We start from the raw sequence: 23,281 nt of genomic DNA, 5'->3' as shown, positions 1-23,281 counted from the left end.
GATTATATATTTTTTTCCCCAACATATTTTAATTGAGAAAAAAAGTCACAGTATAAAAGTGACGGCATACAAAAACAACAGTTTTGACATTGAGATGAATCAGCACCTTTAGCTGTAGAGACAAATGTGCACTCAGCCGCATTGTTCGCTTAAGACAGCGTTTAGAAAACGGGTTGGACACGCCTGGCAGGTTGAGCTCATATCTTTTGCTTACTGACTTTGGTTTTCGTGTGCCTGAGCAGGAGTGCGGTTGCTCCATCCCTTTAAAAGTTCAACTTTGCCTGTGAGCAGGGGTGCTATCAGGGTTTTCAAACGTTAATGCTGAAAAATACGATTTTGACATCCTTTGTCAGTCACGGCCCCCCCATGAGGTCAACATCGATGCGGCCCTGGATTTCTGTATCTATGAAGGTAGTATCCTCCGCAGTAGCTTCCCAGGTTGCAAGATCTGCTGTAACGTGCTTTGTTCTCGGCCCGGCGGCGAATGTTTCCGTCTGTGATGACGATTTCTCCTGGTCACCTCTCGGTTTGTGTGCTCCAAGAGGGTTAAGCTGTTCAGAATGAAGTCGTCAGATGTCAACTCAATTCCAGGGAGGAATTGTACTTTGAACAAGTTTGCTAATCATGCCAAAATATTGCTCACCAAGATGACTTGCCTCCGCTTATCCAGTATAGCAGACACTGGTGAACAAATATGTACTGCTCCTAAAATGTAAAGAAACAATTTATCTTTTAACACCCTTCCATTTTAGTCAACCAACAAGCCATTTATGAATCTGAAGATTTGTTTTATGTCCTCTTGAATAATATAGTTTCATTTCTCTTGGCTATGCGTGTGGATTTGAGATTTTTTTGATCCATCAACCTGATCTTGATGCCACCAAATCGGATTTCAACTTTGCAAATCACACCAATTTTCACCCAATAATTCAAATAACTAATAATTGAATCATCTGCATCCTGTGTTTTCTTCATTTTTGGGTGTTTTGGTCACATATTGATTCTAAAATGCTCTCGTTATGTGTTGTTATGATTGCATTTTTGTACAGGTCAGGCAAATGCATGGTCTGCCACTGGTCAATACAGTATGAACAAAGAATTATCATTATTTTTTTTTTAATCCTGCACCCATTGCCTTCACTTTAACAACTGTGTGACGACATATAAAAAAAAAAAAAAATCCCCCCCAAGTGGATTTACCAGCATTTGAACCATCCCCATCCGATGTCGTCGTAAATCAGCCACGGCCGCTCGTATATTGGGCCGCACGCCTCTCACGCACAGCTGCATCAACCACAGCAGCGCCACAAAGGTCCCCGATCGACCTACGCCTGCACTGATAGATAGACACAGCACAATGAGTACAAGCCTTCGCACGGCTCTCCACTTCATCACGCCAGAGGTCAAACCTGCAGTGCACAACGGCCGGCCCCAAACGCGGAATGGCGTCCAAATGCTGCCGCACGTGATCTGTAAAGTTACAGAGCGAGGACGGGTCTTTGGGCACGCCCCGATCCGGCCAGGATGGATAGTGGTAGTGCGTTATGATCCGATCTGTTGGAAAGTCTCTCTGAAAAACACAATTGTAATCTGCACACCTCAAAGTAGCAATAAGGAAGAGTCATTCTTTCTAACCTGTCTGAGGTTAATGGAGGAGATAAAATAGTCGGGGCCTTGTTTCCGTGCCATCGTTGTCACTTGGAATGGTCCGTGATAAACTGTTCCTGGTTCCAGAGACCAATACTCATCACATAGTACCTGCACCCATGGAAGCATATGACTTGATTATACATCACATGATTCAGGTTAATCTTAGCAGGTTGATGGATGCTGTTCACTTCCTGGACAAAAAGATAACGTGGCTTTAAATGATCAATTAGGGAACGGCATTAATTTTTTTGGATTGATGACACTCCCGGTATTTAAGCTGTCAGGAAATGATTGAAGGTTACGGAGGTTAGTAGGTTCTCAAACACCATGAGAGAACCCCTATGTTGGAATTGTGGGGGGAAATAAATGCTGGCTGTTCCTGCAGTGCGCACGTTGGCCTCATCGGGGCAGTGTGGTGCTGTGCATATATTGCGTACACACACAATCCAATGTCAAGGTTAGAAGGAGAAAGTTCAATTGGAGCTTTTTTTTTTATAACTCTTTTTTTTCGCAGGTTGGGGAAAATATATGTTCTTGAGTATTCTTATACTTGCTTCTTTATTTGTTTAGATATTCGTTATTTGAAGGAGCCGGAAGTCAATGGTAATTTCGCATAAGCAGGTAAACGGCAAGTTGATTGATTGATTTTAGCATTAGCACTTTCAATGATTTTAAAAGGTAGCATGTCTTGTATTTCAATTTACAATGTGCGTAAGTCTTTCAGTTGTGTGTTTATCTTTACAGTAAATTCCCACCGGGGTGTCATTAAAGCACCAAAAATATGGACGCCACCTGCGCAGCAAGCACATGAATCGTTTCTCTATGATTATATTTTCAATACCGAGAGACTTGAAGTCGAAATGTGGACAGACAGGAGCAAAGACTCCAGGTCTGCCGTGTCCGCCTGCATCAGAATACATTTAGTTTTATTGACACTTTTAATAGAGATAAAATATGTGATGGGAACTGATACTTTTCTTGCTTTAGTAAGCGTCAAATACGCAAAACGCCACATACGTGCTTTTTGTACAATATCACACAGACAGACAGACAGACAGACAGACAGTATTAAATGCGTCTCACCAAGTCCCTGTCCCTCAGCGCTGTCACCATGGCAATTATCCTAACATTCTGCTCCCACACCATCCTCCAGAAATCCTCCATGGTGTGGCGCATGGGAGCCTGGGTGCAGATAAAGTCTCTCTCAGATCCTCCACCCTGAATGCAGATGGAGTGGAGGAGACACGCGTGTGTAAACCGCTCGGTGGCTTTTCATTTAGGTGAGTGACCAAAGTCTTACGGGGACAAAACTGGCATTGATGTAGTCGGTGTTGGGGAAGTTCTGAATGGTCAGCCTCACACGGCAGTGGTCATCTGTAGGCGGACGTGTTTGAGAAAAACAAACAAACTGCCGAAGCTCAGGATATGTTAAGCACTTACATGGCAAGACGTATGGGTATCGGTTCTTTTCTCTATTAGCCTCTAAATCCGCCGTTTTGGTTGGAAGATCTTTACCGACATCTTTCAGCTCCTTCACAAAGACATGATGAGATGTTTGTTTATTTTGAGACCAGTCAATGAATGGAAGGGATCAATCTTCATCGTTTCTTCAACTTCAATGTCAACCATTCAAATGTGTGACTTTCAAGCGTTCATAAAAGAAACATTGAAGACATGTATGATTGAATAGAATAGTGAATCGTGTTCTTGCTTGGACATGCAACACATGTTTGTAAGTTTGAAGTTGAATGCAGCAAAGCAGTTACCTGAAATTCCTGCTTAAAGCCTCTGTTGTCAGAAGCGGCAAGGGCCTGACACGTCCACTCAAATTCGCGCAGGATCTCTGCTCTGGAGGCGCTCTGCACTCTGCAAAACAAACACCTTTTTAACCTCATTTCACATCTGCAGTGGATATCAAAAGTTATTTGCTTAATATGAAAAAAAAAAAGAGATCAAGCCAAACAATTTAAAAACATTTACACTATGCAACTCAATTATATTATTCATTTTTATCTTTGATATTATGTGCAAACTTTATGAGTGAATTTTTAATGTACTTATTTCTGTATTGCCTTTTGAGAATTGTAATTTATCTTACTTTATCACACGACTGATATTTTTGTGTCTTGCACTCAATAAATAAAAGATACTAAATGAAAGCTTAATTAAAATTAAGCTTTTTTTGGGGGGGGGGAAGAAAACTAATAAAATAATTTAAAAAAAAAGGCCCAAAAAACTAACCGGATAAAAAAAAAAAAGTTAAGATGAATTAAAAACTATGATGTAAAATTCCCTGGTCCCCATACTGCTACAATTTAAAGCACCTCTCATCAATGTTCTCGTAGTCTTGTCCTGACATTTTTTTTTTTTTTTTCCTCGCAGAACTTTCATGTGAATTGCGACTGTTTTTTGGTGAAAACAAAAGGAGCCCCAGAAGCGTAATCCTGCTGTCATCATGCTAAAGGTATGTTGTTGAGTTGCGTCAACCATAACTTTTACAATTCGGGCCAAAAAAGTTCAAAACATCCTCCCACATGCCCTTTTATGGAGGATCATTCAAATATGCTTGAACAAATCTTCTGAGCCCCAATTTTGCTGCCAATAAAGAAAACCAAAAGATATTCTCTTCACGTTGCAGCTGATTTGACCTCATGTCGCTTCTTGAAGTCAAGCAGGATATTGACCAGCGATTATTCTCAGTTTCAGTCTTGATGCTGTAAAGAAAAAAAGAAAAGACATCTCAGAAAGTATGCTAAACATCCGTGCGGTGAAGAAATAGAAGCACTTACCGTACTTTGGTGTCTTTTCCAGTCTTTGTTTCTTCTCAGTGTACCTCCAAAAATCCACTCCTTCTGTTTTTAAAAGAGAAAATGTGAAGTCTCGCAAAAGCCTCGTGTTGCGCCCAAGTACATTCTTCGAGCCCAAGCGTGACAGCTCCAAAAAGAAGAAAAACCTGCTCCAACAAGTTTCTGACCCCAAACACCGCCACAGTTTCATTTACAGCTTTTCAGGTAGTATCTCCAGGATCTAGAATTACCTTTAGAGAAGAACGCGTCCCCGAAACTTTCTCGTGCGCTGCCAATCGAAGATAAACCACCAGACTGCTTCAAATCTGTTTTTAATCATTTTGCTTGGAATCCAAGGCGGAAAGAAAAGTGCTGAGATGGGTGGAGCCACAAGCGCTGTGAGGAAAGGGAGAGGCCTTTAGCTTACCGTAGGTCCCTCTTTGTTTTTGAGGAAAAAGCCATCCCGACTCTTCTCTCGAGAAACACCTGTGGAGCCTCATAAATTAAAGATAAGAGTTTCATTTGAAGGCATTTTTTAAGCAGCCATTAAAATGGAATGCTTTTGGCGTTTGGTTTTCTTTTTCCTCTGCTTTCCAATATCTAATAATATGTTGGTCATCACAGAAACATTTGCCCTACAGTAGTCTTTTAAAAATGTCATTTGTCAGGTCCAGCACGGCCTTTGCTGCTGCTGTAAAAAATGTTAGAACATTCCTCACCTAAATTCGAACAAAATTGCATGAATTCAATTTCCATAAGACAAATGTATTCGAGGTGCAGGCTGCGTCATTGAGTGATTCACATTTATTTTAAGATTTAATGGAGTTATTGAAGGTGCTACTTGAAGTAGATGAAAGGTACATTAGCATCAGAAAGACGTAACCGTGATGAAAAGAGTCTCTTGGCCCAACCAACCGCATGCGGTTATCATCCACACACACCGATCCCCTATACTTATGAAACCAGGCTTAACCAAGCGCTTATATGTGAAGTCTCCACCCACTTGGGGTTATTCGGCGATGCATTTTCTTTTCAATGCAATTATTCACACGGCCGTCGAGCGGCACTGTGAGTCCCCCAATCTTGGAAATATTTGTAGGGTTAGTAGCTCCTCCTGGAGGTTCAAGAGGTTGGCAGGCAACCACATGCCAGCAAAAATCAAAAGTCACTCTTGAGTCCATTTGAATTTCAAAAGGACATGAATTTGACTGTGCAGCTTGATTGTGGTGCATCTTGTTTTCTTCCATCTTCTCTTGTGCACACACTGCAGCACTGTGTAGGTGTGTTTATGTGTTTGTGTGTGATGATGGTGACTCATCGCTGATTTTTGTGTGTGGCGTCTATAAGCGAGAGGGTGAGAGGCTGTATATAATGCTACTATTGGCAGCACGGGAATACTGCAGGCTCATATAGCAGCCAATATCCTTTGGAAAATACTTTTAGAATGAGGCGGATAGATACCGTGGAAACTAGTCAAGCGCAGACGACGGGTGTGATCGAGAAATTAGCATGTCATAAAAAAAAACAACAACAATTGTGTACTGTATAAACTCCTCCGTAGTATCGACCTTGGCTTTTGTTTTCTTTCCAGCTCAGATGTTTTTTGTTTTTTTTTTCGAGTGCATCTCCCGCAGAGACAAGGACAATCAGTTCACTGGAAATTTAAAAGCTACACCATCTGCCACAATGCCTACTCTGTTTTTAGATTCCCATATTATTATTATTATTATTATAAACAGCATGAATGCAAATGTTTCATCGAGGTTGATCATGATCATGCGATCCAGCAAGTGGAGCTACTCAGTTGACCACACAAAAACGTGAGTTCCGAGACCCACTTTGCTTCAGTGCGGCACAGAGATCTAAAATTAAAGCTTTCCACACATTTCTTGGCTGACCCAAACACTGTGTGGAGCAAAACAGCAAATGATGGATCACTGCAGCACTGGAGTGGAAAGTGAAGAAGAGATGAGGAGGAATGTTCACGTTGATTATTTTTGTGCTCGAAACCATGTTGAGTGACAGCGCCGAACGCCAGCAGAAAAGAACATCGAAGCAATCATGGGCCTCATTCATGGACACAGATGCACTTTTGTGGACAAAACATCCTGCCATTTACTGTATTCACTAGGAAGTAACCTGACCTGCATCTGCTTGTTGTGTGTCAATGTCAAACTGCCAAGAGATCCAAAACAAGATGATTTTATTGTGGGAACTGATCCTGAATCTGTTTTTTTTTTTCTCTAACAATCAGAATATATTGATATTTATGAATTAAGAATCAGGTTCAGCAAGATTTGTAAATGATAAAACGTGTTGACATGTTTTGATTAAATGCGCCATCAGACGGGCTCGCAATTCACCGGTGCATTGTTGCGAGTCAACATGTGCTGCTTCTCTTTCATCTTTGAGTCATTAGCGGCTCATGGTTGTCTCTCTCTCTCGCCAACTGTCTGATTGAAACAGTCCAACTGTTTGCTCCCGTTTTCTTTTGCAGGTTCCTCAAAGCACCCGCAAACCAAAGCCTGGCAAGGAGGAATCACAGCGAGAGAGAGTGGCATAACAAAGGCAGCAACCAAAGATCCCTTCATCTGAGAGAGAGGATGAAAGGCGGCCAGCTATGGATGAGGTAGTGTGTCAGTTGCACAACTTGTACTTATAAACAGCTAGACACAAACACTAAAGAAAAGATTGACAGGGAAGAGTTGAGAAATTGCTCGGAGACCCGGAACGTTTGTTTTCTCTCGCCTTGATATCGCTGTGGATGGATGTTCTTATCCTGAGGCGCTTGACTTTGATTTGGACGCGTTACTTCTTTTTGCTTGTTTAGCACACTTTAGCAGCTCCAAAAAAAATGGAAAACAAATCAATGATGCATCATTGTGCCATGGATGGATGGTAGGAAGGAGTGAAAGCGTATGATTTCCGCTCTTCAACTCCAACATCAATCATCTCAAAGAGGAAAAAGAGCCCCAAAAGGAGGTACCAAATTCAAACTTAAACATGAACATGAGTCGTAGATAAAATGATCTTCATGAGAGGGATGCTTCAACCATTTTGAATTCACAATTGCCAAAAGCGACGCTTTTACTTAGATACAATCGATTTAACAGATGTAAAAATTCAAACCTTTATATTGAATGGTCATTTGTTTGAGGACAAAATACTGAGAGCCACTTGCTGGTGAGCAAACATTTCTCCCACCACTTAGCTCACTTCCACATTGCAGCTCCAGTGCAAAGGATAAACACGTGTTTGCTTGTTATTGTTTGTCCGTGTGGACAAAATGGCCTCCTTTTCACTTCTCAGTTGCAGGGCAACCAAGGCCGCCCGGTAACGGAGTAGATAGATCAAAACTTGTCGGCAAATAACAATTGCACAAGCTTCCCATTGCGTCGCCGCTGCGAGCCAATCTGTAATCGTTCCACAGATGCCATGGAAACATGTATTTTCACTCACCGGGCACAAGATGTTGTGTGCCTGGCGCTTGGAGTTCTGCTCGCTCTCATTCCTTCATTAAAGCCACAATCAAAATAAAAAAAAATGAATTGATGTGACCGGATGACAAGTGCAAAATCTGACCGTGTTCAACTTGTCATAGTTCGGACACGACAGACTTGATTTTGGGATTTGCCATCAAAGGTCTGACACACGAGATAGTTATTAGAAGTACACTTTATTTGAAGTATGCGACAACAACTAAATGACATGCAAGAATCCCTATCTCTACATGATATTATACAAAGAATGATTCTTGAGTTACAAAATATAGAGATATTTAGGACCATATGTACATGACATTTACATGACTAGATCCATCGCTTTAATATGTGTATTACTATATAAACATTTAATAGCTATTCATTTTTTTTATTTCCGTAAGATTCTTATTTGCATTAGTGGTTATTATTTCTTTATTGTTAGCATTATTATCTTGATTCATATTTGCCTAGAAGTTACTCTCAAAAATCAAAGCATGTCGCAGAAGAGAAAACGGGACCATACCTGACGTTACTGTGCCTGAATGGTCAAGGAGCAGAGGGGCCACCCGGCCACCTGACCACCCGGTGGCCAACCGGTGGCCGGGTGGCCAGGTGGCCGGCCGGCCGGCGCTCTGTCCTCGGTAAAGCATGGAGAGTCGGCTATGCAGAGCACAAAGTTCAACAGACTATTTGTACATGGTGCTAACCGGGCTAGCGAGCTAACGCTCCATTCCAGCAGCATGGGGACGACACGGCTCGGAATCCAGCGCGTAGCCTTCGCTAGCCCCACGCTCTGACTTCCGCATTGTCCACATTGATACATTGAACGCCAAAGTTGGATCTCCGAACGCTGACATCACTCCAGTTTCTTAAAGCGACTGTTCAATCTTCCGAGAACATTGGACACATGCACAGACAGTCAGGACGAGTCTTATTTACCTTGACCACATTCCCAGTTAGTAGTCAAATTGAGCAGTGCTTTGTCGTCAGGTTGGCGTCCAACGTTGTAAACAAACATTCCTTTTGTTTTGTTTTGTGTTGTGTAAGACAACTGAGCTTCCTCTTGTGGTTAGATCATTCCGTGTAGGTGTACACAAACACTACCCCAGTTGTGTAACCTCGCAGCGTGAAAAATAGGCCTAGTGTCTCTTTACGTCCACCCCTACACACATACTAGCTGTCACTATCTCACACTCAGCTACCCACTCTCTGTTGCTTTTATGGTCTCCTCACCTGTCTCTCTTACCTCGTTCACCCCCTCCACTTATACCCTCAGCATTATTCATGTCTAAATTTATGAAATGATGCAGTTTTTGCTCTTCCTCCTCTGGCGGGCGTGCAGCTGGCCGTGAATGGGTCCGTGCAGAGGTCCGTGGTGTGCGCCCATCCCAGAGGGGCTGTAGCGATGGCGTAGCTCCTCGTTGTTGATGTAGCACAGCGGCACGGGCCGAGGGATGGGTTCGCCCATGAAGTAGCCCTCGTTTTCCTCCGATTCGGAGGAAGAGGAGCAGCTGGAGCACCAGGGGTCGGCGGCTTCCACGTAGCCATCGCCCCAGCATGGCCCACCCAAGCCGACGGGTTGCCACCCAGCGTTTTGCAGGGTGAGATCGGAAGTGGTGCGGGGACACGGTCGGTGGGGCTGCTGTCGGCACCCGCCGGACTCCGGGCCGAACAGCTCCCGGGCGGCGTGACCCGAAGGGAAGCGATCGTAATCCTCCTGGACGCGATGGTACGGCGGCTCCGCCATTTGAGCCGCTCGGTCGGCCACCAGGTGCAGGGCGTTGTCCGAACGAGAGCGACGGGAGCGTTTGTGGTGGCGGGCGCCGCGGTGCTGCCCCCGATGGTGTTTGCGACGTCTGGGTTGAGCCTGTTGTTTCTGGGATGCCAGTTCCTGCCCGCTTATGAGTCGACGGGGCATTCTGTCGCTCATGGGAGCCATCCGCAAGTTGCCGCTGCTGCCCATCACCCCGACGCGAGCTTTGCCGTCAAAAGCCAGGGGCTGTGGGCCGTCCCAGTACTGCAGTGGGTAGCCCACCCTGTGCGGGGTGTACATGTTGTTGTTAAAGGGACGAGAAGAGGACAGAGACTCCGTGCTATGGAACTGGACCGACGAGCGAAGAGTTCCCATGTTGCTCTTTTCAGACACATTTACACCCGAATCCTTGCTCAGGTCAGGCATGGAGAACCTGGACAAATTCTCCTGACGCTTGCTGACCCCATCCAGAGAATTGCCTGCTAAAAACAGAGCACATTTCACATGAGCATACCCTTTGGAACTAGGGCAGAATGTGCACACGTACCTGTAGCGTTCGACACAGTGATGGAGTCCATGGAGCCACGGGGTGTCTGTTCCAACGGAGTCAGTGGCTCGTTGAAGCTCATGGCGTTGATGGGGTTCCTTCTGGTGAGTGGGGGCCTTCCGTCTCTCTGGAATCCATGAAGGCTAATGCTCCTCTTGTCAGGGAATCCTTGGTTCTGGCTGGACATCTCGTTGAAACTCATTTGGGTGCGTAGCTTGTTAGGTCTGAACTCATCCTGGCTATGGTGGATCCAGTTATCGTTGAAGGAGTGCCCCCTTAGAGCAGCCATAGGTGTCCTCTTTGAATTACCTTGCTCTTTCCCCCAGGAATCAGGCCTCTTTCCTGGGTTGACGGGACTCTGGGCTGGAGGATGAACATTCGAGTTGGGATTGTAGCCCTGCCTGGCGTTACACTGACCCAAAAGATGAACGGATGTCGGGGTGGGGGAGGATTCTCGCTGGGGGCCCTCAAAGGCACCAGGGACGTAAGGGTCATCTCTGCTCATCCACACCTGGTTAAGGCTCGGGGCGCGACTGGGAGTACGGCTCGGTGTGCGGCTGGGAGTGCGGTTAGGCGTCCTGCTGGGAGTCTGGCTGGCCGATACGCTCAAGCGATCCATCTGAGCGGCCAGTGGATCGATTTCAACCGACAGACGGTCAGGCATCGGCGGCGGAGCCGAATGGCGGGTCTCCACGTTCCTCCGTTCCTGCTCGGCGTTCCTGCGCTCCTTTTTACCAATCTTGGTGCTGTGGCGAGATTCACGGGATCGGGCGCTCTGGAAAGCGGAGTCGGACGAATCAGACTCATCCGGATCCTGATTCAAACAACAAAACAATCAGCCACCGCGACTAGAGCAGTGTTCTCGACGGTTTGGTGAGAACTATTACCTGTCCGGCGCTGCAGGACCGTGAACAGAAGATCTGTCCCTGCTTTGGCAGGAAGGGACGACCGAGCAGGGAACGTTTGCAATGAGCACAACAAAAACATTCTTCAGTTGCGTGCCAGTGCTGTCCGTCATACGTCATCTGGCCTTGGTCAATGCCTTGAAGGAGCAACAGATGACAATTAGAAATTTGAGTTTCATAATATGATGAACGAATAGTAAGGCTGATGACGGTGATTGATATCAATGGGAAAGGAATCTGATGAGTTTTTTTCCCTCTCTACAAGGGAAACACTTCTTAGTCCATTAGAGGCGACAAATACACGTCTCCGACCTTGCCGCTGATCTCAAGCAAGTAATAATCATTCACAGATCCCATCTGGATACAAGAATGGGTCACACTTAATAAGCATCTACGTCTCATTGCACATGCTCCGCCTCCCCACAGCTGTGACTTACAATGCCCCACAATCAGAGGTTTGCCCGGGTGTGATTGTAAGAAATAAATGCTCATGTCTGGAGACAAGGTCACGTGATTGAAATCCAATCAATCCCACATGGCTTACCTATATGTTCCCCGCACGCGTCACAGTACTCTGCGTAAAGGGACTCGAAGCAGTTGCAGCAGTGCGGCCGGCCGTCCTTCATGATGTAGCGCTGACCGCCCAGGGTGGTCTCGCACTCGTAGCAGCAGAAGTGCTTCATGTGCCAGTGTCTGCCCTCCGCCTCAGTGCATTCATCAGCAAAGATGATCTATGTGGAAAAGCACCGTTTCAATCCAAAGGTCATTTTGGACCAAACATTATTGTTAGCCCCCCCCCCCCCCCCCTCCTTTTCTCATTTTTTCTATTCCAAGTGAGATACTTTTTTTTCCCCAGTCATGACAGCTGACTGCTGAATTTCATTTTATTTTTCTAAAATCCATTCGTCCATTTTCTGTACCACTGGAGCCTATCCTATCCCAGATGACTTCAGAAATGGACAAGTCTGTAAGCATTTCTTTGACTGCATAACGTCATCTCCACTGAAGCCAATCAGCAAACCATCGATTATTTAGCTCCGTTTGTGCTCCAACGCGAGTATCAAATGTGATCATGATGTGAAACGGTCCAAGAAAGATGATGTCACATTTCAGTTTTCTTGCTCCCCGTATTTCAAAAAGTGACTTGGCCAGCAGCCAAACAGGAAGTGACCCGGAGGCTTCTCACCAAGTCAGCCAATTGCTCCCAAATCGCTCCACTTTTATTGGATGGGTCCCTCCTGACCTCTCTCCAATTTCTTATTTGAGGACATATGTTGGGACCACCAGGCATTGCGTCCTATTGCAGAAGCCAATGAATAGGTTCCTCGTGCCTTCCTGTGTGAAAAGGCCTTATTACGAGAAAACGCTTGTCACATTCCGGAGAGCAGGAAGAATAAAGACAATGAATGTGACTCATTTCTCCCTTGGAAGGAAGGTTTCAAATGAAGGCTTATATTTAAGTTCAATAGACTCTTCATTATAGTGCACTTTATGTGCTTTTAATTCTATTCTTACACCATCATAACGTATGTGAATGTTTTGGAATTATTTGACAAAAAAATGAATTATTTTTAGTATAATTGCGTGAAGTCAAAATTTTAAAGTGACACGGTGCCCAGATTTCTAGCTCCAAAGCCCCGCTTCCCTGGTTCTAAAAGCAGTCTTGTTATTATGACGACAACACGTTAATGAGTGAAATTTGTTGTCGTGACTTGCCTGCTTGCCTCGCATACGGTACATCAAAACACAAGCAGATTTTTGGAGACATGGCAAGAACACTGAGCCATCTTTTCACAGCAGACTAGCTCCAAGCAGTTCCAAAAAAATCAGAGCAACAGCGAAGGGCAGCGGGCCCGGAGAGGCGCACCTCATCACAGGCGCAGCAGCGGGGCTTCAGTCTCTCGGCGTGGTGCCGACCACAGTAGAGCTTGCCGTCCTGGTAGAAGTAGATGAGATCCACCAACATTTCCTCGCACATGCAGCAGACAAAGCAATTGGGGTGCCACCATTTTCCGTGACCCGCCCTGGCGGCAAACACCACGATGTCGCCTCCCTTTAACTGACCACCGCACTGGAAAGAGGGAAGCAAAGGGTGACACACTTTCATTCAAAAAGTGCTAATGCTTGAAAAGGGTTGAGGCTTTTAAAACTTCCATTTAACCGTTTGTTTGCAACTGTTTACCCCCCCCCCCCCCCAAATGTAGCTCCAAAATGCGAGTGATAGTGCCTACTGTACATGTTTTATAAGGATTGTAGCATGGCGCCATTCCGTTAGCATAAGCGAGCAAAGCTATTGTATGCGGTTGCTTTAGCTATAAGTATACTTCTTTTTTTTGTCTTTTCTCTTTAGCTCCAAAATGGGAGTGATAGTGCTTACTGTACATGTTTTATAAGGATTGTAGCACGGCGCCATTGAAGCTATTTAGCGTTAGGATAAGCTAGCAAAGCTATTGCGTGTGGTTGCTTTGGCTGTGTGTGTACTTCTTCTTTTTTTTATTTTTGTCTTTTCTGTTTCGTTTGACATTAAATTTAAGCTGGGCGTATTGTAAGGATTTGTAAGTGGAGTCTTTTGCATCTATTGGTAGAGTTTGTTCATACCTTATCGCAGATGCCCCCGTTAATGGTTAAGGGGAAAGGACGGACGTTGCCTCTGCCCAGGTTGTCCTTCTTGCGTTGGTTGCTGAACAGCTTCAGTTCTCTTTTCTCTTCCTCTTCCAAGGAGTTACAATAACGCATCTGGACAACACAGTTTGAAATATATGCAGGCAACGGGAATGGCTTCAAAAAAGGATTTTGTCGTAAGACTTGCAAAATGCTTTACCTCGTTGTCATGCGGTGGCAACTGATGCAGCAGTTGTTTGATGCGGAATTTCTCCCCGGGGCTGTTAATGTACGGGACTTTCTCTTCTGGTAGAGAGTTGTAATACTGATGCACCTGATACAGACAAAACAATGTGGCCTTTATTATTCCGAGAAATAGACTTGAGTTCTAAATGACCAAATTGAAGTTCATTGGACACAATATGAAGATGGAGGCAGGAAAAAGTCAAAATACATGTTTACAATCTCCTTTGGGGCAGCTATTGAAATAGATATATTTATTGTAATTAATTTTTATATAATGTTTTTAGAATGCCCCCGAAATGAATCTAAGCTTGGCACAAGCGCTTAAAGCAACACACACGCTATCTCCTTCTTCGGCAATCGATGAAATGAGCTCGGTCATGCGTACAATTAAAAGCAACCCAAACTGCAAATGAGCCCATTCTAGCGCCCCAACGCGCAAACGCACATTTTCAATTAACTGTATCCGCTCCTCAAAGACTTTCATTCCTTTGGCGTCCATTTTGAACGGCAAATTTCAAAGAAAGTACGAATCATCAATTTGTTTTTCATGTGATATCTTTCTGTCAAATTTCGATCCAAATTGCCCAGTTGCTTCTGGGGAGGAAATTGCTTCTTCGCTCGAGTGATCCGGCGCCATTTGTTCGCTGCATCACAGACTCTGTTGAAACACTGTAATCAGTCAATCAGTATGGGGTTGCTTTTCATTTGGCCACGCTTGTCACTCCGCCTGAATGTGAACTGGCTTGCTACATAGCTTTAACATTGCCTCTTCAAAACAATGTCATTGCAATTAGTCTTCCACAAAAAGCCTGACAGCTTAGTTGTAGGGATTCGATCGACCCCGCCCCCACCCCATCCACCGACGACAGGCCAAAGACTCTTAAAGCACCGTGAAGGGAATCGGCGAATTAGCCTTCCTAGCGTTATTCCGAAAATGCCACACCGATGGCCCAAATAATTAAATTCCTCTCTCTGATTTAGTTCAATCGGTTCCAGTCTGGTTCCACGACAGAAACACATTAGCTAATGGAGCATGAGAGAGCGGCGGCACAGCGGTGTCAAATGTCAGATGAAAATCTCCTCGGCGTGGAACGTGTCGAAGGAGTCAATTGGGCGTCTTACCTGTTCCGGACTGAGGCCGGGCGGGACCCAGGCGTATTCCTCTAAAGCGCATCCGGAGTCATCATCAGAGGTTGAGTTCCTCTGAAAGTCGTACATCAGCTTGGTGATGGTCTTCTCCATCTCCAGAGACATGGCTGTCACAACATGCTTTGTTGCACACCTTGCTTCAGGGGAGCTTTGCGCACCTGGTCGCCACAAAAAAAGGGGAGTCAGAAAGATTCAAACAGGAGATGGAGACGCGTGAATGTTTATTTTGTTCATTTACGAGGCAACATGTGGGCCACGCAGATTTAGTGGCAAGCAATAAAAGCACCAAAACCTTTGTTGGCACTGCCAATTCCACATCTGCCCACTAACACAAAGGAGCCGTTTGCCTTTTTATATTTAATGGCTAGATTGAGATTGCTGGCACACATGCAACGGCACATGCAGCCAAATAAATGAGACAAGATGCCACCGACTTTTTATCTTATGAGACCCTTCAATTACAAGAAAAAAATGGCCCTCAAATCAAAAAGATTCTATCTATCGATCTATCGATCTGTCTGTCTGTCTGTCTGTCTGTCTGTCTGTCTATCTCTATCTCTCTATCTCTCTCACAAGACATTTACAAGGACTGACAGGGGCAACCTAATAATCAAACCCCTCACTACACTGGCCTTGAATCCATCCATCCATCCAGCCATCCATCCATCCATCCATCCATCCATCCATCCATCCATCCATCCATCCATCCATCCATCCATCCGATCGGCCGGCCCCCATCCGAGCCGAGCTGAGAAGGGTTTATTCCTCGAACACAAATGCTGCTTATTTCTTTGTCAGCAGAGATGACACGTTTGCAACCTTGAGCCCGAGGCTGTTCTTTTTCAGTGGAGCGACGACAACGGCCCCATTGGCACGTAAACAACCCGTTTGGCAGCCAATGTGACTTACCAACCCAAAAGTCAAGATTGCTAAGCAGCCTGAGCGCTAGTAAGGTTTTACTGACCTTTCACGTCACTTTGTCTGAGCTGGTTGCTCAGATTAGCTTTCGCTTGCGAGTGTTTTCCAATTTGTCAATTTGTCAGATGTTGCTCAACAACTGCTGTCAGTGCCTGAACTTCATGCCACGTCAATGTTTTTCCAATGACGTCATCCGTGTTTTCTAACAATGACCAAAGGCCGCCATAGAAGGCTACCTACCAACCTTCTCTCAAGCGACTCAAAAAGCCAGCGAGCGAGCTCGAAACGTGCGAGTTATTATGTGTATTATGGGTGGAGGGTGTTTTTGACTGATTACGGCGACTGTAGATTGGACATGCCGTGTGACACTATATGAAATTAGGATCTACGGACTTTTCTCAATTTCATTTCTGACAAGGTCGCTGACGATGGAGGCGGGATGGATTCCGGCTCAGCGGGTGTGGCTGCTTGTTTGTCTCGTCATGTTCTCTGCGACGGGCTGGCCTGAGATCAGCCAGCAGGAAAATGGAACGGTTCGATCATTTCTGCCAAGCGAAACGTCTGCCTCTTAAGTGGGAGCCTTGCGCCTCGAGATGACATTTGTCGGGATTACGTGTTATCTTCGCTCAAATAACAGTAACATTTAAAATCCCTCAAGAGCTTCCAATTTGTGTTTCTGATTCATCACTGCATGGAGAAAGTTGCCAAGGTGTCTGATGGCATAAATCATAACCACTTATAGTGAGTGCAATGTTTGCTGCCTCAATATTATTACACAAAGTCTGGGAGAGTGCTTTGACATATGACTTGAACTCATTCCGTCATTCCGGACGATAGAATGGAGTCATGAAGTTACAAAGAGGAAGTGATTCTGTAAAATGACAGAGGATAAAGAATATATGCCGCTAAGCATGTCTTATTTTATGGTCTATGCTACCGATGCAACATTTTGTGTTCCATGCCATTCGATAGCATGTCGATGGCATTTTGCCTTGCGTGTTAGCATTAAGTTAGCGTGCGGGTCTTTTTTTATGAATACACGATGTGTAATTCACTACTGTGAAGCCCTTTGAGACTCGAGTAGTAAATGACCGTAAAACCGAAATGAATAAAGTAAACACTTGCTTCATGATCATTTTGTTCTGCTACTGAATCGTTACAATCACAACATTATTGTCTTATGCCGAGAAGTACAAAACAATGAATTTGTGGAAGATCACTTGAGCAATTGCAGTTCATTAAAAGGATCATTTCATTTTAAAGCCGTGTTTGGACAAGCCACTGCTCATCGAAACTGGACTCGAGTGAGAGAAAGTAACGACGGTGGATCAGTTGGGGGAGAGACAGAAAAAGCGGAGTTGCCGTAGCAACCGCTCGGTGTGTGAAGACATGTACGCGTTACTGATTTAACAAGGAAGCATCTTCCGTGTTCCTCGTCATGCGTTAAATAATGAGGGCTGCACGTGCCAAATGCGTATCGTGTTTTACACGTCATCGATTCCTTTTTAATCTTTCCATTCATCATGATTTTCCTCGCCTGCCGTTAGATCCAATCAGCAGCGCTTTCATTTACACATGAATTAACGGCGATTAATCATCATCGTCATCTCTGAGCCCGTGGGGAGATGAGATTCACGGGGAAGCAGGTATTCTTTTTTTTCAAGGAAGAGCAGCTACAACGGAAAATGGTGCCAGAGAAAAGGCGTCGGAACACATAATGGATATGCAAGGGAGGAAAGTGAGGAGAAAGAATGAAGAGAGGGCTGGAGATGCGGCGCTAAGAGCAACGCTTTTCCCTTTTCACGTGTCATGCTTCACCCACCTCCCCTCCATCCTCATGTGCCTCTGACAGCCTCTGTGTGGGTGTGCTGGAGAAAAAAGCTCTTGTAAAAGATGACATTAGAGGAGGTGCTCGCTCGGCTCAAGCGCACAACCTGACCGATGCTCTTTTATTATTTCAAAATTGCTTTCATCACCGCGACATTTTTGGAACGGACGTGATCAAACGCATTTTGAAATGATTATAAATTCATAGAAAATCATTTCCAAAATATATGCATAATAATGAAATTTAAAAAATGGCCTTATCTTCCACCCCTAATTTAATGATCAAGAAAGCACCTGGCCTAAAACAAGCAATCAGAAAATACATCTGAATTTGAGTTGTTCTTTCCACAAATAATATTCAAACCAACAACATTTCATGATAAGACTCCTTTACAAATAAGTCATACTACTAATCTAGCACCCGCAGCTAATATGTAGCGCCCCTAATTTAAGAAAGCACCTGGCCTAAAACAAGCAATCAGAAAATACATCTGAATTTGAGTTGTTCTTTCCACAAATAATATTCAAACCAACAACATTTCATGATAAGTCATACTACTAATCTAGCACCCGCAGCTAATGTTGGCTTGCTTACAGCGCTAATGCTAGCTTAAAAATGCTAGCACTGCTATTTTGTTTCCAGTGTGAATGGCAAATCTCGTCAGCGGTTTGAGCACAGCAAACTCTCCATTGATTCTCAAAAAAGAATCAACGACACTGCAGATGATGCCCTTTATGCTTGAGGATGAAGTCATTTGACTTTTCTAGCTTTCAAATGAACCCATGATGTCATGCCCAAAAGAGAATGCAAATCATCTCCACTGTTTATTGGTTGTCAGCAAATCTCAGAGCTGCATGTAGGCAATTATTCCATTGTAAACAACCGCTGTGTGTAATTATCCTTCCAACACACGGAAATTAATCGTCTTTCTCCTGGTGAGGGTTGAGCAACATTCCGGATTTATGAATACTCTCAAACCACTCGCTTTGTTCCTGAAATAACGCAATAGAAAGTCATGACGTTCAGCCGTGGCTGCTGGTAATTGCAACACGTCTTCGTAAACAAAACAAAAAACAAAAGTGTGCAAGAAAGAGGTTTACATCGTTTTGCTTGCTCCGTATTTTTTTCGAAATGTTTATGCGCTAGCAGTGGTTGGGCTGCCCCGAGGCCCTTGTAGCCAAAGTGTTTAACATCAAACGCGTCACCAAATCCCAAAGCAAGATATCAAACTATTGCTCAGCCATTTTAGAAAGCTTTTAGTCATGACATGGATTCAAGAACATGAGTTGATGAGCGGGTCAAAAATTCAATTGTGTGTGTCTGAGACACCATTTTGTGTGGGAGATTGATCTGGTAGCGTGAGAGCAGTTTGGTAAATTGTGAGCGTCTTTCAGCAGTTTGCGGCAGCATTTTTGTTCTAAATGATAGAGCAGGGCTGTCAAACTCATTTTTGTCGCGGGCCGCATCATAGTTTCCTTCCGAGGGCCATTACGACCATCAAAAAACTGATGAACACGGAGACTAGTAAAAACTGTTCAAATATTTTGAAAGGATCAATGGATTGCTTGCAATATCTGTATTTTTGATTTTTTAAAAGCGAAGACAATCGGTAACTTTAGTATTGACAGATGAATTATAATGATTTTGGGGGGGACCGTATCTGGCCCCCGGGCCTTGACTTTGACACCTATGCGTTCGAGTGCATCACTTGTGCTTGTAAAAATGAATTAGGAAAAAAAACCTCTCTCGTATGTGTGTGAGAGGTAATCCTGGATTACGTCCCTCATAGACGCCATTTTCTTTCCAAGAATGTTGGTTATATTCCAAATGACACAACATTTAGACTGTTTCTTATTTAGTGACTCTGCTATAAATAAAACCCAGCCGCTTTCTGAATTCACTCTTTGGAGATCCTCCCTCCTGACCTAGCTAGTGGCATCCTCAAATGTCAAGGCATTCCTGAACTCACTTATGTTTGATTAATGATAATAACTGCTTTGAGACGCACAATCCTTTCACTCACTCCTCGGACCTTTGTACGCCGCGCAGCGATCCGCCAAACACGATAATGGCCGCGTCGGTAGCGTGTTTGAGTAAATAGGTTAACACCCGCAGACTCGCTTTGATGATAAAAGGCCAGCGGATTGCGGGGTAACCCTTATTAGGTTAGCCAGGGGAGTCATGAGAAATTTTTCAATGGGGTGCCCATGATGGGAAAAAAAATACAAGTTGAATTTTCTCATCCTAGTCTATTCGATCTCATGCAAACTAAAAGCTAATCAGAGTGATCACTTGTTGCTGACATCATTTTGCATTCTGTGATTGATGGCCCAGTCACTCGCATCAAATCAAATCAAAAATGACAATGACAAAAATCATAATTCTTCACAATTTAAAATTTTGCTGAGAGTAGGCCAAGGTCGGCTGGCCATGAGCAGCCCTAGCTCCGTCCCTCAGATCAACTGTTAAAAATTCCTTTTCTTCCCCAACGTAATCTTTTAAGCATTCTTCATTCCTCCATTTTGTTTCTTAATCCTCCTGCGCCCAGAAGACGAGTCGGGCGCGTGTGCGTGCGTGCAAAAATCTCCATGGAGGTGGCCTCATCTCACAAGTGAGCCACCTTCCTCTCAACTGGCAATTTCCAAACTGGACGGACCAAAAGCCGAAATGTGTCCACCTTTATTCCAACAATAAACCTCTCTCGTGTAGCACCAATCAACTCGTAATCCCGTTATGAGGATTAAATTCTTCACTGTGGTTTATATGGATCAGAACTAACAAGAAATTAATTGAAGAGGGGTTGACCCGCTAGGAATTCTGGCTCTGCGGTTCAGCTGGCGGAACACACTGAGAAAAGCTCCGAGTGAGCGAGCGAGTGACAATACCGCCGATATAATTGGGAACATAACACACTCCAATTGGCCGCCCGCCTTACTCACATGCTGTCATCAGTAGCTGGAAGGACAGATTTTTTTAAAATTTTAGGATCCTCTCCAGGTAAGACGCACGCTCGCTCGCACGCACTTACGCTGTGACGTGCTAATTGCTGGAGGTGTGTTCCTGAAATCCAAAATAGGGTTCTTTTACTTGCAGCTGTAGAAGAAGAAGCTGAAATGGTGTAATTAAAGGGTGACACATTCAGCCCCTCTCCCACTGTGTGTAGGATGGCCGCAAATAGAATTGCAGCCTTTCAGCAGCTGGAAATGGATTTGCCCCCCTACAGATCACTTGACAGGCGTAATCAGGTGTAATGGCGGGCGACGTGTTGCCGCGGCAACGCCAAGGTAGGCGCTGACGGCGCCGGCCGAGTCACGCCAGGCGACTCTGACCCGAGCTCGTGACCTGTGCGGGGCGGCGCGCTCCCTTGACTGCCGTTCACGCACACAAACAAATCCTCTTGTGTGAAGCCATTTACGTCTTTTGCTTGAGGCTGTGTGCGTGTGGGAGAAAGAAGACAGAAGAGAAAGAGTCTGTTGCTATGCATTTTTACACGTCCTCCCACTGCTCAGAGAAAACACATCATTCCAGAGAAGCGGATTGGAGCACACAACAGCTCTCAAATGTGAACTCTCTGAAATGCTTCTGTCCTTTACTTTGTCCAATTCCTGAATTGGAATCAGCGCAATCTTTAAAGCTCAATCATACAGCGGCAAAATGGAACATTTGGAGAAATACCAAAAGATCTGCTTCATTTCAACGGAATTTAATGTCTGCATTAGCCGAATGGTTTGGGGTGACAAACTAGACTTGAATTGCTACAAGAAGTTCATATCACGCAAAGCTGACAAATAGCCGTAATGTTCTCATTTTATTCAAATGATCCCAAAAATAAAAGTCTTCAGATTCCCAGAAAAGTTAACATGGTCATAATAATGAATTTGGCTTGGACCCAAAATGAAAATGGGCAAATGATTCATTCCAGCTGTCATTGTTCAGTCCTGTTTTTATGGTTATTTTTCAAACAGGCTCTTTTGTGCTCCCCGAGTAATCAAGTAATGACTCACACCGAACATGAACAAAGCCTACAAGTTGATTGTGACAAGACCAAAACAGACAATGGCGGCAACCCAAAAAGATTTGGACGCCGTCACCAGACCTCACTGAAATTCCAAATCCTTCACACCGCCGTCACCCAACGACAAGAACGAAAAACACAACGCTTAACCAGTGAGGCTCTCATCGGAATATAAAATGGCCAAGTGATTGGAGCCGGGCTTTTCTCTTAACACGTGTTGCCCGAGCTGTCCCGACAACGAGGACGGAAGGCAAACGAGGCAAAGCCAAATCATAAACCCAAATAATAGTCATGTCATTAAAGCTGTGTCTATCAGGCATTACTGAATATTCAGCATGGATTATGTCGCTTTATTAATTTAGACAACCCGTAATTCATATCATAAATATATATCATTAAATGATTTATAATTATAATCAAATATCAACACATATTATTTCATTATATACAATAGAATTATTTATAATTATAATTAAATATGAATCAATATTATCTCCAGATTATTCATTTGGGGAATGCTAAAGTGAATAACGGCAGAAAAATATAGCGGCTCGGTTATGTTGTGTTATCACTCGCTTTACAAAGACATGATTGCATAACAATAATCACTCATGAGAAAAAAAAGAAAAGAAAAACACATCTGTATAGCTGAAAGGCAACAACAAGATGTCCTCCTGAAATATTCTCCTGCACACAATTATCATAGCTAGCCACTCCGTTCCAGATAAGCGCTGGAACAAGATATAAATGAAGTGAATAGATAAGGCACAGAAAGGACAGAAAGTGAGATGCCGATGAAGGAGAACAATACAAAGGGAGGAGACAAAAGCCTCGGCGAGGGAAAACTTTGCCTTCGTGAGCGAACTGCAGATTCCAAAGCACTCATCCTTGAAGCCTTTGAATACGAGAGCAGCTTCGCGACGCGCCGTCCGTCTGTCTGTCTGGAGCCAAGAAAGAAAAATGCTTTGCCGCACCCGTATTAAATTTGCCGAGTATCAAAAATCAATTAAAATGTTTCTCTATAGAATGAGAACATCTGAAGAATAACTGATCCTTTAATACACTTCCCATATTGATTCATTTGGAATGAACAGCGCGAACCTCATCTGAAATCAACATAGGCCGTTTCTCCTCTGGGCAAATGTGCAATTGAATCTCTCCAGTACAGAGAGTGAGTCGCGCTCCCGAGTCATGAGTGACTGATGGAGGGAGGGAGGGAGGCCTTGTCGCTCATCGAGATGGAGGAACGCCATCCGGGCCATTCAAAACAAAACAAATCTTCAAAACCTTGAGAAGTCGACTGCGTTCGATCGTCAACTTTTCAAAGCAAATTCAAAATGAGTTCTTTTAGTCCAATGTATGAAATGTCTTTTTTTCTCCACGCCAGCCACGATGATGTCA

At 44.3% G+C, this 23,281-nt stretch overlaps 2 protein-coding genes and 1 long non-coding RNA gene across 9 annotated transcripts; 1 reads left to right on the top strand and 2 right to left on the bottom strand.

The window, feature by feature from the left end:
- Nucleotides 1–2: 2 nt before the first annotated feature.
- On the bottom strand, nt 3–4,817 carry LOC147063019 (receptor-type tyrosine-protein phosphatase V-like). Of its 7 annotated transcripts, none has more exons than XM_085925353.1 (12): nt 4,688–4,817; nt 4,440–4,502; nt 4,299–4,364; nt 3,417–3,516; nt 3,091–3,181; nt 2,951–3,024; nt 2,734–2,868; nt 1,636–1,758; nt 1,410–1,570; nt 1,201–1,336; nt 644–705; nt 3–551 (listed from the first exon to the last, which is right to left on the bottom strand). In XM_085925353.1, exons 3-12 carry the CDS (start codon nt 4,301–4,303, stop codon nt 404–406), a joined length of 1,035 nt encoding a protein of 344 aa, XP_085781479.1. In that variant the 5' UTR covers nt 4,304–4,364; nt 4,440–4,502; nt 4,688–4,817; the 3' UTR covers nt 3–403. The 7 variants fall into 7 exon arrangements, with proteins under 7 accessions (XP_085781479.1, XP_085781488.1, XP_085781450.1 ...); XM_085925362.1 differs by having other exon boundaries at nt 4,445–4,502; nt 4,688–4,759; XM_085925324.1 differs by having other exon boundaries at nt 3,417–4,364.
- On the top strand, nt 2,108–17,247 carry LOC147063017 (uncharacterized). Its single transcript, XR_015067677.1, has 5 exons — nt 2,108–2,271; nt 2,804–2,930; nt 4,033–4,114; nt 6,934–7,065; nt 16,456–17,247. It is a non-coding gene; the product is annotated as an uncharacterized LOC147063017 (long non-coding RNA).
- Nucleotides 8,539–15,352, bottom strand: LOC147063018 (prickle-like protein 2). Its single transcript, XM_085925387.1, has 8 exons — nt 15,093–15,352; nt 13,945–14,058; nt 13,722–13,859; nt 12,991–13,194; nt 11,668–11,854; nt 11,106–11,260; nt 10,219–11,032; nt 8,539–10,153 (listed from the first exon to the last, which is right to left on the bottom strand). Exons 1-8 carry the CDS (start codon nt 15,222–15,224, stop codon nt 9,213–9,215), a joined length of 2,685 nt encoding a protein of 894 aa, XP_085781513.1. The 5' UTR covers nt 15,225–15,352; the 3' UTR covers nt 8,539–9,212.
- Nucleotides 17,248–23,281: the final 6,034 nt, after the last annotated feature.

The sequence above is a fragment of the Syngnathus leptorhynchus genome, chromosome 1 (assembly GCF_054491065.1).
Source record: "Syngnathus leptorhynchus isolate UIUO chromosome 1, UIUO_Slep, whole genome shotgun sequence".
Taxonomy (NCBI): domain Eukaryota; kingdom Metazoa; phylum Chordata; class Actinopteri; order Syngnathiformes; family Syngnathidae; genus Syngnathus; species Syngnathus leptorhynchus.
This window is presented reverse-complemented; position numbering and strand designations above follow the sequence as displayed.